Source organism: Ptychodera flava, chromosome 18 (assembly GCF_041260155.1).
Source record: "Ptychodera flava strain L36383 chromosome 18, AS_Pfla_20210202, whole genome shotgun sequence".
In the NCBI taxonomy this organism is placed as follows: Eukaryota; Metazoa; Hemichordata; class Enteropneusta; family Ptychoderidae; genus Ptychodera; species Ptychodera flava.
In genome coordinates, this window is record NC_091945.1 from 39,913,612 (window position 1) to 39,926,979 (window position 13,368).

At 35.4% G+C, this 13,368-nt stretch overlaps 2 protein-coding genes across 4 annotated transcripts in view; one reads left to right on the forward strand and one right to left on the reverse strand.

Moving 5' to 3' along the window:
* LOC139117579 (retinitis pigmentosa 9 protein-like) overlaps positions 1–13,368 on the reverse strand; it is a 70,633-nt gene that overhangs the window by 54,035 nt on the left and 3,230 nt on the right. The window contains exons 2-4 of one of the 3 annotated variants that reach the window (XM_070680814.1): positions 8,519–8,738; positions 7,913–8,101; positions 5,031–7,685 (exon numbers count right to left, since the gene is read on the reverse strand). The exons of the other annotated variants lie outside the window; for them this stretch is intronic. Of the exons in view, the coding sequence (XP_070536915.1) occupies positions 6,777–7,685; positions 7,913–8,101; positions 8,519–8,533 (1,113 nt within the window). The 5' untranslated portion in view covers positions 8,534–8,738 and the 3' untranslated portion in view covers positions 5,031–6,776. Of the gene's footprint in view, positions 1–5,030; positions 7,686–7,912; positions 8,102–8,518; positions 8,739–13,368 lie in introns of those variants that run through there. 3 annotated transcript variants of the gene reach the window in all.
* LOC139117862 (uncharacterized) lies at positions 2,269–4,651 on the forward strand. Its single transcript, XM_070681096.1, has 3 exons — positions 2,269–2,422; positions 2,783–2,919; positions 3,481–4,651. The coding sequence occupies exons 1-3, from the start codon at positions 2,357–2,359 to the stop codon at positions 4,649–4,651; spliced, it is 1,374 nt and encodes a 457-aa protein (XP_070537197.1). The 5' UTR covers positions 2,269–2,356.

Sequence of the window (13,368 nt, forward strand, 5' to 3'; positions counted from 1 at the left end):
ATATCTATGACATTTGTCAATAACCTTGTACCAACTTTGAATAAAATCGGTTGAAACGTGCCTGAGTAATGGCTCTGTACATGAAAAAATGGTAATAAAATGGCCGCCTGGCGGCCATATTGGATCGTATCACAAAAACAAATTGACGTGCATATGTATGACATTGGTCAATGTCCTTGTACCGACTTTGAATAAAATCGGTTGAAACGTGCCTGAGTAATGGCTCTGTACATGAAAAAAATGGTAATAAAATGGCCGCCTGGCGGCCATATTGGATCGTATCACAAAACAAATTGACGTGCATATGTATGACATTGGTCAATGTCCTTGTACCGACTTTGAATAAATCGATTGGAACATGCCTGAGTAATGTTTCTGTACATGAAAAAATTGTAATAAAATGGCCGCCTGGCGGCCATATTGGATTGTATCACAAAACAAATTGACATGCATATCTATGACATTGGTCAATGTCCTTGTACCAACTTTGAATAAATCGGTTGGAACATGCCTGAGTTATGGCTCTGTACATGAAAAAATCGTAATGAAATGGCCGCCTGGCGGCCATATTGGATCGTATCACAAAACAAATTGACGTGCATCTGTATGACATATGAAGTAATCCTTGTACCAAGTTTGAATGAAATCGCTCGAGGCATCTCTGAGATATCTGCGTGAACGGACGGACGGACGGACGGACGCACGCACGCACGCACGGACGGACATGACCAAACCTATAAGTCCCCCGGACGGTGTCCGTGGGGACTAAAAATTAGCACATGCGTTTGTTACATCAAGACTCGATAACTGTATTATGTTTGGCCTTCCGAATTATCAAATCAGGAAGTTACAACTTATACAAAACTCAGCTGCGCGTCTAGTACTAAAAATAAAGAAAGCAGATTCCATTCAACCAGTACTATGTTTACACTGGCTACCTATTTATAAGCGAACAGAGTTTAAACTTTTATGCTTAATGTACAAGGCTTTAAACGATACGGCGCCGAGATACATAAAAGAGCTTGTATGCGTTCGTAATTTGGGGTGCTCTCTTTGGTCGACTGCTGCTGGTGCAGCGATCAGTTTACACCAGCCGATCGCTAACACTGTGTTTTACGGTGATAGGTCATTTTCTGTGTGTGCTCCGCGGCTGTGGAACAGGCTGCCATCGAAACTCTGATGTGTTGATAATTTTAACGTTTTTAAGTCTCATTTAAAAACTTACCTTTTTAAAGAGAGTTACTTGTGTGATTTTTAACCATTTTCCATTGCTCTATTTTTATAACTGAAATGTAATGCGCCTTGAGATGTCTTTTACATGGAAGGCGCTTTTAAAGCAATAAATATTATTATTAAATATTATTATTCACTCAAATACATAATCTTATATTGTTAGGCCAAACGCTGAATGTTACAATATGCCTTATGGGATAAAACAAAAAATACCGCAATTATACGGTGTCGCTCAAATTTGACCAGAATTGGTACATATCAAAGATCAACAATAAGTGTTATTTCTATCTGTTCAGTGCAGGAAAATTATACGTTGATGTTATGACAATTTCTGCACAGTACAACCAGAAAAACAACAAGAAATATTTAAACCAGAAAATTAAGAATGACAAAAGTAAATAAGGTCTGAAACTTTAGGTACTGAAGGTCAACTTTAGCAACATGCATAGCAGAGAATCTTTCAACCATAGATGTACAAAAATAGACATCCATGGTTTCAGCAGATCTGTTAATATGTCACAGTTCATAAACAATGACAGGAAATGACAAATTAGCTGTTTCAGTTACTGCTACCACTCCCAAACATAATAGGTACCCTGCATACAAATAGGTTAAAGGTCAAAATCCTGTTATTCAGATGTGAGGGCTGATTCAGTTCACTGCCACCACTCCTGCACACTTGCAGTATTTCCCTTTTTCTTACCTCATTTGCTCATTTTTGACACTGATGTGTTCATTTGAACAAATTCACATCTCAACCCCTACATCTACCTGTACACCAAATACTGAGACGGTAGCTTTGGCGGTATCAGGATAGCAGTCAAGGTGGGTGACTTGAAATGACCCAAACAATGAATCATTGCCTACCGGATTCATCAAATCAACATGAGCAAGTGGAATGATGTCCGGAGCATGAAGTTTATTATTGACACTGGCGATTTTGAGCACTGACTCTATGGAGTTATTCTATATTCAAATACTTTTCTTGTTTTAAAACTTGTCACATTGTGTTTTTAAAGCTTGTTGTTTTATTTTTTTCAACATCTGAACAGATGCTGTGATATTTACTATTTGAAATGGTGACTGATTACACTGTACATGGAATATCCTGTAACAGAAATGAATGACGATGATGAGTAATCTTGATGACAGTACTGCCAGTGGTGTTGAAGCTTGTATTTGCACAAATGTAAATAATTTTCCACTATCTATCTATCTGTCTGTCTGTCTGTCAGTCTGACCATCTGTCTGTGGACAAAACTTTGTTTCTGCTCGATATTACACTGATCATACAAAACACTCTTACTGTGCGTTTCCAGGATATAACCTCTGGTTCACTACTGCAGCAAAAAATATTTTATCCAGTAATTTTCTTGCAAGTGGATTGCATGAAAGTAAATAGGTAATTTTGGTATTGTTGGGTTCAACTGACTGACTATTTTACATAAAAGATAGAAATAGACTGCTTATTATTTTGATAACATTTTGTTAATCATTTAATTGCCCAAACAAGCATGATTGAGATGTATCTTCTTTTCAAAACTGACAGCTAACTGAGGAAGATATACCAGGCTACAATCTCCATAAGGAAGTCGAAAAATGTAAGAAATCTGAACTTCAGTTTTGGTTAAAATGCAGAGGTCTAGTTTACAAGTCTGCAGATACCAGGGCGACACTTATAACAAGGTTAGTATGCAATACATTTGTTTGAAAAACTAATGGTCTTAAATACAACAAAGTAAATTAGAAATCTGTGGTCCAAGTATCATCATACTTTTGAATAATTCTTGGGCTGAATTTTATAATTTCATTTATTAGTCATGACTTTCCTTTATTTGAAAACTGATCGTGGAATTATTTTGGGTATGGTATTGTTGATATCTTAAATTTTACACAATTAATTTTCTTATTACCTTATATACATAATCTTATATATTTTATTTTACTACATATATACATTTAATCACATTCAAATGCACACACATATGTGTGTTTTATTATTTTTATTATTATTATTATTATTATTATTATTATTTAAATACCCAAGCTTCAATATATATATTTAAATGGTTTGTTTCCATATGGAAGATACAGTAGTTATTTATTTGATATGCAAAATTTCATATTGAGTATGGCAAGTAAATAAATAAATAAATAAAATGATACATAAATAAATAATGAATAGATAAATAAATAAATAAATGTATTAATTAATTAATTATCAAAACATCTTTGTTTGCATTTAAGGGTTCGGAAGAAATACCATGATGTCCATACTATTGTTGACCCTGATCCAGGACAGTGTTTTACAAGGGCAAAGAGGCTGAGGTGTCCAAAATGCAGGAGTGTAGGAACACCGGACAAGTCTCCTACTTCAGACATTTCTAGTGTTCACAAATGGACCAGTTCTTGTGAGTCACTTCCAGTAGGCTTCTCCTATGTTCAAGTTATGAACCATGTGAAAAAGTCTGGCAAAATTTTTGGGGATTATGTTGAAAAGCCACTGGATAAAGGGTACAAATTTTTTTATGAAAATTATGTGCATGATGTAAAAATCAGCAAGACAGACACAAAGTGTTTGGTTAAAGGGAAGTGCTACAGGTCCCAAAAGAAAAATGAAACACCCCATTTTGTCAGCTTGTCACTGTGTTTGGAGACAGCAGAAGTATTGGATTCAAAATGTTCATGTGTGGCGGGTGCTGCAGGCTACTGCAACCACGTAGTTGGGCTTTTATACCTTCTAGATCATTGTAACAAGTTGAAGTTGAGAGAATTTCCTGTTTCCGGAACATGTACTGACAATCCACAACAGTGGCATCGTCCAAGGACTGATGGAATCGCACCTGAACCGATAATGGGATATAATGTCATTAAACCAAAATATGGTATGAAACACTCATCTGGAGCGATTTGCACACTTTATGAAGCCAGAGGGAAGGCTGTGCAACACACTTCAAATGAGGCATTGAAAGAGCTAATTAATGATCTTGGGGGGTTAAATTTAGGTTTTTGTCAGCTGTCTTCTTGTATAGATAATACTGATACTGATATGGTCCCTACAAAAATGGGTTTTCAAGTACCTATGGGCAGTGTTCTTAGTTATCAACTATCTCTAACTGAAGGTAATTTTGATGTTTTGTGTAACATTTGTACTGATATCATTGTGGAGTCAGTTCCTGAAACCTACCCAACACTTCCTGTAAATATTGTCCCAGTTTTCAATATCAATGGTCCTTGTACTGAAATTATTTCCAAGTTCATGGATAAACTTAAATTAAGCTCAGATGAATCGGCTAATTTAGAAGAACAGACTCGTGGTCAAAATAACAATCCTAAATGGTTTGAAGCCAGGCAGAACAGATTGACTAGTAGTACATTTGGAGATGTGACAAAACGTAGACAACATGGAAAACATTAAAAATTTGTGAGAGGTACATTAATGTCATCAAAGGACCTCTAACACATTCCTGCAATTAAATATGGTTAATAAATGAGGCCAAAGCTTTGAAAAGATATCAAAATTATATGCTAAATAGTAGCAGACAAATTTCTGTTTCTAAGTCTGGATTGATTGTAAATCCATACATGTCCTGGTGTGGAGCATCACCAGATGTCAAAATAATTGATCAGCAAAGTGGTGTTGGCATAGCAGAAATAAAATGTGCATATGCTTATAGACATGTCAGTCCCAGAGATGCCTGTAGTGACAAAAGATTTTACTGTGAAATTGTAGATGGGTGTGCCACATCTTAAAAAAGATCACAGATACTACTAACAAGTACAAGGACAAATGGGAATCTGTGGTGTGTCATGGTGTGACTTCATTGTATATACTGATAAAGGTTTGCTTGTTGAGAGAATTAAATTTGATGTTTCTTTCTGGGAGTCAATGATGAGAAAACTTGTGTATTTTTATGAGACACACTTTATCCCTGTGGCAATTTCATACACAAGTGATACAGATGTTGTTAAAATCTGAAATTATAGGTACTGTACTTGTAAATATGTAAATAATATGGATGCAAATAAAACTGTTATCAAAGAGAAAAATTAGTCTATCTTATAGTTGCATTTCTTTGCCTTTATTTTGAAATCTTTCAAAATTATAATATTATTTGGTAAATGAATGTACATTTTTAAAACATCAGTTAAAGTAAACATGATGAAAGGCATAGTTTACTGAATTTGACAGTAAGTTGTCAGACTGTATAACTGTATAACTGTAACAAACACCAGAAAGGGGTCACAGAATGACCTTGAACTCAGAGAATTCATACACATCTCAAATATCAGCAGTGAGTTTGCAGGAGAGTAGTAAAACTCAGTAACACTTTCAGATCATGGATTGCTCTCAACTATAAAATAAATTTATTCATTGTTTTGTGTGTAAAACTTAAAGGGACAGTAGCTAACTTTTGATGATTCATTCAATTCATCTTCATTAACTGTACAATCTTGTTCTACCCCCTAAATCATTCCAATCCACCCTGTATTCAACTTATCAAGATGGCCTCAGTAAATGTTATTAGCTTTGGCTTGTGAATTTTGCTCAGACTTAAGGGTGTATACATGGAATTTGTCCCTTCCCATAGGATTACACCGAGAATTACTGGAAAAGCAACTTGTACCATTGTCATTTTCATGAAAATTTGCACATAGCTCAGTCAGAAAATCAACAATTGAGATAAAATAATATTGTATGGTCACCGCACTTAATTTTGAGATAGACGGCATTGAGTGAATTTGTCCACAGAAAAGCACTGGTGAAAAAATGCTGACTCAGCATTTTGTTCTCATAAATGTTACAATTCATTGTCTTGTATCTCATAAATGACTGCGGTGACTCTCATATTTTATTACACATCTTGATAATAGTTATAAAGAAGAATCTAAAAATTGGAAATTTAGAGAAATGACTTTCAAATTTACCTCTCCAAATTCCTTAATTTAATACTAAACAACAGCACTTGAACTTAACATGTATACACACTGTATGTACTGTAATTCTGAATATGTGACATTTAAAAATCTTTTATTGAGAATGACAAGAAACAATAGCTGATATGAAGAACAGAATAAGTAACTGACAGTATGATCATCAAAAGTGTTGCAGCTATGGTCCCTTTAATTAGGCACAGAAATGATTGGATTCTGAAAGAGGGTTAGTATTGCACACACTGTCCAAATCTGATTGATTGACCCTGTTAATGACATCGGGATCACTGAATCAAATATATGGAAATTTTTCACTTTGTTTATTGCTCTTTCCACATGTATTCTTTCTGCAGCAATTTGCTGAGTTTCAAAGACATCATCATCCGTCATTTGCCCCTGTTGCCCAAGAAACGGTGGAATATTTAACATTTATTTGGTCTAGTAGATCTTGAATTTCAAAGCCTTTATCAGCCAATACTCGGTCCCCTGGGTCAAATGAATTTTCAGGATGCTACTTCTGATTGTCAATTCACGATCTGAAATACTGACAGTGTACAGCTGAGAAACAAAGCTTATGTTGCCAGCAGGGGTTATTCCGATGAGTCCTTTCAGTGTGTTTGTCGATTGTAATTGGAATATGACTGAGATTTTAACATTAATGATGATGGCATTTCAATTTTTATCTCAGTTGCATCAATGATAACACGGGTATCAGGATACTTATCTTTAAAGGAATCTGGCATTGTGTTTATAACAACCTGCTTAGAAGGCCATATATTTATGGAGCCAAGTCGAAGATAAAGAAAATTTGACCAGGATACAACAGTATTGCTCACAGTAGTGACAGAAACTGAAAATCTGTATGATAGGTCACGCTCAAAAAGGCCTAATCGTACTCGACATAAAAAAAGGAAAAACTGGTTTTCAACTGAGAGCTTTCTTGGTCTCCCAATCTTTGTGCCTGTATTCTGGTGGGAACTTGATGTCTGACGAACATTTACAAGGTTTTCACCATTGGGACCTGGATTTACATATTTTAGGAGAGATTTAAAAACTTCTCTATTTGGAAAACCTGTATAAAAACAAACATCACAATCTTTCACATTCTCAATAGAAAACTCTGAATTGTGAAGGGCAGTCTCTAAACGATGGTTCTCAACAGTTAACAGTTTGATTTTGTTTTTAAGTTCCTCTATTTCCTTTTTCAAATGTTCAAAACTTGAAGTACACGACGCTTTTTTATTAGCCACTACATCTTCGGATGTCACACAAATATCATCAGACTCACAATGTTCAGCAGAACTACTCTGGGCCATTGGTTTACAAAATCTGGCGAGTTGAAGTGCATTCAGTGGGCGAGTTGGTTTTGGAATAGATTTTAAATGGGGTACACCTTCCCAACATTTAAAAATGCATGGCACAGCACCAGGGTGAAGGGTTCTCCTACCACTAAACTGATGGAATTCCATATCCTCATCTTTAAAATGGAGAGAACAAACAACAGTATGATTTCCAACCTGAAACATAAACAAGTAATTAACCTTATTAGTGAATGGATTTGATGTGTCAATCAACATACTTATCAGAGTAGAGTTTATAAGATACAGTATATTGTGACAGTGACCTTTGCTATCTTTAAAGCAACTACTGAACACAAATCCTATTTCATTCTAAAGTATATATATTATCACAAAAGTAAGACTGTTCAGTTAGTTAATTTAACATATAGCTTTCACATACATACCTTGAAGGTCTTGTCTTCATCTCGCCTTATTTTTGCAAGCCATAGTTTTTTTATTTCCTCCTTTTGTGGAATTTTATGATAAGTCACATCTCCATGACCAGGTACATGAATCTTGCCATAACTGGGACAGAGTGGGACAGCACAATTTTTTTGGGTCTTCCCAGAATTCTTTGAAGTTGAACAGAGAAGCTGAATTTTTTTTAAAAAAATAAAAAAAATGTCAGTGATCATATGGTATCATCATGTTATATTTGCAATCACTTATTTTAATGTTTCAGTCATCCTTGCCAACTTGGTGCTCTCCATTTAATTTTGATCAAAGTTTTAACTGCATGAGTTATTTCTAAAAATTATCACATTCAGTTGCTCAAATCTGCTTAAGAAACAGAGTCCGTTTTAAGTTGTATTTTGTCACAGCCTTAATGCATGCTTACAATCACAACAGCACCACTGACAGTGCCCTTATGGAGTCCTTAGACCCGCGGTCATTAGCCTGGTGATATGACATGACATTGATGGAATTTTTGTTTTTACTTTAAAATAACGGCAGAATTAACTTTGAAACGTATTTCCTGGCATTGACTGGGAAAAAGAAACTAAACTTACCATATTGGCAGCCATTTGGACATTGACCAGGGTTGGCGGTAAACTCGTCAGCGTAGCAGTCGCCGGTTACATAACAAATTGTCTTCCGCATTCAAATGGAAGGTTCGTTGCCCCCGAATGACGTCATTCATAAAAATGGCCGCCAGAGGGCGCTACTTATGAAAGAGGTGTATAGGGCAATGTTGATCCAAACTTACAGTAGTGAGGGATGATATAAGCACTGTAAAAATGTGACAAACAAGTACACTATTTTTTTCAGAAGCTACAAAACATTCCTTTATAACTACAAAAGTTTTTTCTTGCTTTTTGTAGTGCAGACAGTTCAGTGAAAAATGAAAAAAAATCCCTTGAAAGTACAGTGGGAATGGCTAACTGTTGTTAATTTTTATGTTTGAATGTACATTAAGCCCTGAAAAAGCAAACATACAGAATATGTGCAAACAAACATACAGTATAATTTAGCATACAGAATATGCTTCAATTTTTTTAGGAATAGTAATGCTTATGAATATTAATGAGCTGTCTGCCACTCTTGGAAGCCCTATACATTCACAACAGTGATACGCAAATTTGTTGACTTTTGAAATAATCTTATAGAGGATGGTGTTTGCAGCCAGCAGCTTGGATTGTGTAAGCAAGTTATTTATGGCTTGTAGTATGTATAATACAAGTAACATCACTGCAACATTACAACTTACGTATAAAGATGTCATTATATGTTTCAGTTAAATCCCCCCAAAAATTTTAAAATCCCCCTCAAAAATTACAGTAGAGGGGGACCAATCCCCCCTGGTGTAGCATCCTAGATGAAACACTGTATTGTAAAAGGCTTGTAAATTCGAATCTGCGTCTTAAGATATAGTATCTGAGATGTGAGGTCTGAATCTGAGGTCTGAATTTGAGGATCTGAATCTGAGGATCTGAAAGTCAACTCTACCCTATCAAGCTGGCGACGTCCTTCAAGCCCGGCGTCTTCTGTGTTCCAAAATTGCCGGAGAAAACATCAGGTTAACACCAACAGTTCGTTGCCACTCTTAATTTGGAGGGTCGTTTTCGAACGACTGCGCATGCCCAGATCTCAACTCGATTACGTCACTGACTTCGAAGTCTTCGTGTCTGGTTTGGGACATTGGCTAATTTCGGCCTTTGTTTTAACGCTATGCAAGGCCAAGTTAGGAAAAATTCGGTCGTGGTTAACCTCGTGACTAACCTCACTACAACATCATGGCAGCAAGAGAGCATGATAAGTCGTAATTTGCCAACTTTTCGAGCTTTCTGTTTGACGTAGTGCGATCGTGACCTCAATGTTTTCAGTATCGGCAGTGACAGGTCAAGCACCTGCAGTTCAAAAATGTCCCATTTTCGCGTACTTATGTTTTTTGTGAGCAATGTCATTCAAGTTATTCAATCGATAAATATAGATGAACAAAGGATGGCAGTTTCATTGAGCTAAGTTGATGGGGACGTTGGGGGACATTTTTGAAAATCGGTTACCCTTCCAAATTGTATTCGTTTCGCCTGGTCAAGCCAGCGAAATTGATGATCTCCGAACTGTGGATGGTTCAAAGACTTTGGAAGTGCAGATTTTTGATAAAGAGCTATGTTTATTGACTGAATGTTTCCAAGTTGTCTTTCCCAGGGTTGAGGCATTTATCAAACTTCATAAGATTATTTCCAAATACCCCACACTAGGGTAGTACGTGGGTAGGGGTTGACATTGACTTCGTACTTTCCACTGTCCCTTATAAAGTTAAACCACATCGTAAATATGTTAAGCTTCAGCATGCTCGAGATACAGGTTTTAATACAGATACACTGCTGTTAGTCAAACACGTGTATGTCACACATTCAGAACCGACCTAGACACATTGGGCACGGAGTGAAATCAGTTACTTTGCACGTCGCCTTCAAGTTCAACTTAATTCGCATTCCGAAATTTCATCAGTATAGTACATACAGTGATAATACCAATGAATTGTCCCCGGGAATTTACCAATGAATGGGCGCTCAGTTATGAACACGGACGAAAATGTACGGCAAAGCGAACATTGAGGTCTAAATCAGCTTGAAATTGGTGTGTAAACAACCTATTTACCTTCGGTAAGTGATCGGTCCCGGCATTATTAGCCTACCGGGTACCAGTCAACTCGCACCTTTTCCAACCCGCCCAGAACCAACTCACCCGATTCCAACTCGTCTGATTCCAACTCGCCCGATACCGACTCGCCCGATGCCAACTCGCCCGATACTATTTTGCAATTTTTATGAGTACTTGGTACGTAAAAAAAAAAGTGTTATTTCTTAAAACAGCCTACAACAAATATTTCTAACATTGAGAACCATAGGTGCAGCTAGGGCTTGAAAGATGTGCCAACGCGGAAAAGTTTTTCGAATTTCATGTTTTGCAATACGTACGTACTAGTCCAGTCAAAATAGATTTAGACCCACCACAAATTGCAACAGAATTTTTTTCTTCAGAATGCATTTTCGAGAGGTACCCTGAACAACATATTAAAAGTTTACTCGAATCCACCTTGGGGAAATATGCCTAATTTGCATAAATCAAATATGGCGGCCAACAATAGGACAAAATAACATAATTGGCCATATATCACATGTTAAACAAGCTATTTCAGTGATTTCAACGTCTGACACTAGTGGCTCGGGGAATCATTTTGGAGGTATAATGTTTCATATAGGCTCTTCACTAATTTGCATAATTCCAATATGGCGGCCAACATTCCTACAAGATACATTTTTGGTCATATACCATGTATTAAACAAGCAATTTCAGTGATTTCAAAGTTAAATGTATATTTCTATGGCATGAACAAACGATTTTCGAGATGCAATAATTTGCATGGGCACTTTGTTAATTTACATAAATCCAATATGGTGGCCAACATTCCTACAAAGGACATTGTCGGTCATATACCACACATTAAACAAGCTATTTCAGTGATTTTAAGGTTTTAATATTTTTCTTGTACATGAAGAAACACTTTCAGTGGTTCAATTTTCACAAAGACCCTTTGATAGTTTGCATAAATTAAATATGGCTGCCATATTAATGCCCATTTCTTAATAGCTTCTAATATAAATAAGGGTTTGATATAGGTTTTAGCACTAGGAATCTATCGAGAAGAAACTGTTGTCCTTGGACATTTATTTTTAAAATTTTGATTTTTCTATATATATGACTGTTAATGATTGTTAGTCTTCTAAATAATATATTCTCTTTCTGATTATAACATTGGGTTCATCTGTGTACGGCATTTTTTTAATTCGTATGGGTGTTTAACACTGTACAGTGTCAAAAAATGTAATCTCTAATGTTTACTGTTAAAAAAGACGTGTTCAACATCTTAAGTTTTTAATTTAGATTGAACCCCTTTCTTATCGATGGGCGCATCTTTATAAGACCTACCCCCCCTCCTTGATGATATGCAAGAAGTCATTAAACTTAACAGCAAAAATACAATAAACACAACAAAGCTAAAAAACAGAAAAATGATATGACCAAATGAAAAAAATGCCATAATACGCGCAAATTAAAACTTAGCACTATTGCAAACAATGTCAAATTCATAAAAACTTAGGACACGCAAACTCACAAAAACTGAATACTGCATGCTTTAGCAAAGGCTTATAATTAATCCAAACACAGAATCCAACTATTACACAATACAAACAAGTACACCAGTAGTCGTTTTTCCAAGTGTCATTTTTCCAGATGTACATTTTTGTATCGTGTAACAGTTGGATTCTGTTGGGCTGATGCGTTGTTTGAATTAATGTTAAACCTTCGCTAAGCATGCTGTTTTCAATTTTTGTGAGTCTGTGTTGATCAAGTTTTTAAGAGTCTGACATTGTTTGGCAACAGAGCTAAGTTTTAATTTGTCTGTCTTGTGTCATTTGTTATTTTTGATCACACAATTTTTTGTTTCTGCATTTTTATTATTATTTTTGTTGTGTTTATTTTTATTGTATTTTTGCTGTTATATGTGATGAATTCTTGCCTATCATCTTGGGGGATGTACAAAGGTGCACTCGTCCATAAGAAGGGGGCTCAGTCTAAATTAAAACTAAGCTTTTTGTACACGACTTTTTTAAAATAGCAAACATTACAGATTACATGTTTTGACACTGTAGACTATAAAACATAAATAAAAATCAGAGGAGAGAGATAATTATTAGATGACTAACAATCATTAACGGTTGTCATATATAGAAAAATCACAAAATAATTTAATTTGCATGACTCTCTTACACCTCAATAGTAAAAGCACATCAACATATACGTATTTTAATCCGTTCGGAAGTCAGATATGTAATTTTACCAAATTCACTTTAACACTCTTTTCAAAATACAATATGTTAATGGAGCATGTTAACAAATTCAGGTATCATAGACACCTTGTAAAATAAACTTTTATTCTTAAGTGGATCGTTATTGTAAGTAAATTTATAGTATATTTTCCACATTTTTAAAAATAAATGTTCAAGGACATAAGATGGAGCTGCGCGTTGCCAACACAATTTTTTTCAAAGGAATATTTCTTGTCTAAGATGACAAGGAAACCCATAGAAACTACTTTGTAAAATGTAATACTTCACTTGAAACAAGAGTATATGTGGAAAAAAAACGACAATTTTATTTTTCATTATCTATCCTCATTCTAATATGGCATGGGTTAAAAGACTGACATTCAAAAAAGTTCTTAAAATCATGATTAGCAAAATAAAAATGCCTCTTATTCAAAATGTAAGAATTTTATGGCAAAAAAAATAGTTGTTTTGTTATATAGCATATAAAGAATATGATGTGTAAATCTCGGAAAGTTTGACCC

Coding starts and splice junctions, on each gene's coding strand:
- LOC139117862 (XM_070681096.1), top strand. CDS start 2,357: ATGACGATGATGAGTAATCTTGATGACAGTACTGCCAGTGGTGTTGAA. Junction 2,423..2,782: donor AAGCTTGTATTTGCACAAAT/GTAAATAATTTT, acceptor CAAAACTGACAG/CTAACTGAGGAAGATATACC. Junction 2,920..3,480: donor AGGGCGACACTTATAACAAG/GTTAGTATGCAA, acceptor TTTGCATTTAAG/GGTTCGGAAGAAATACCATG.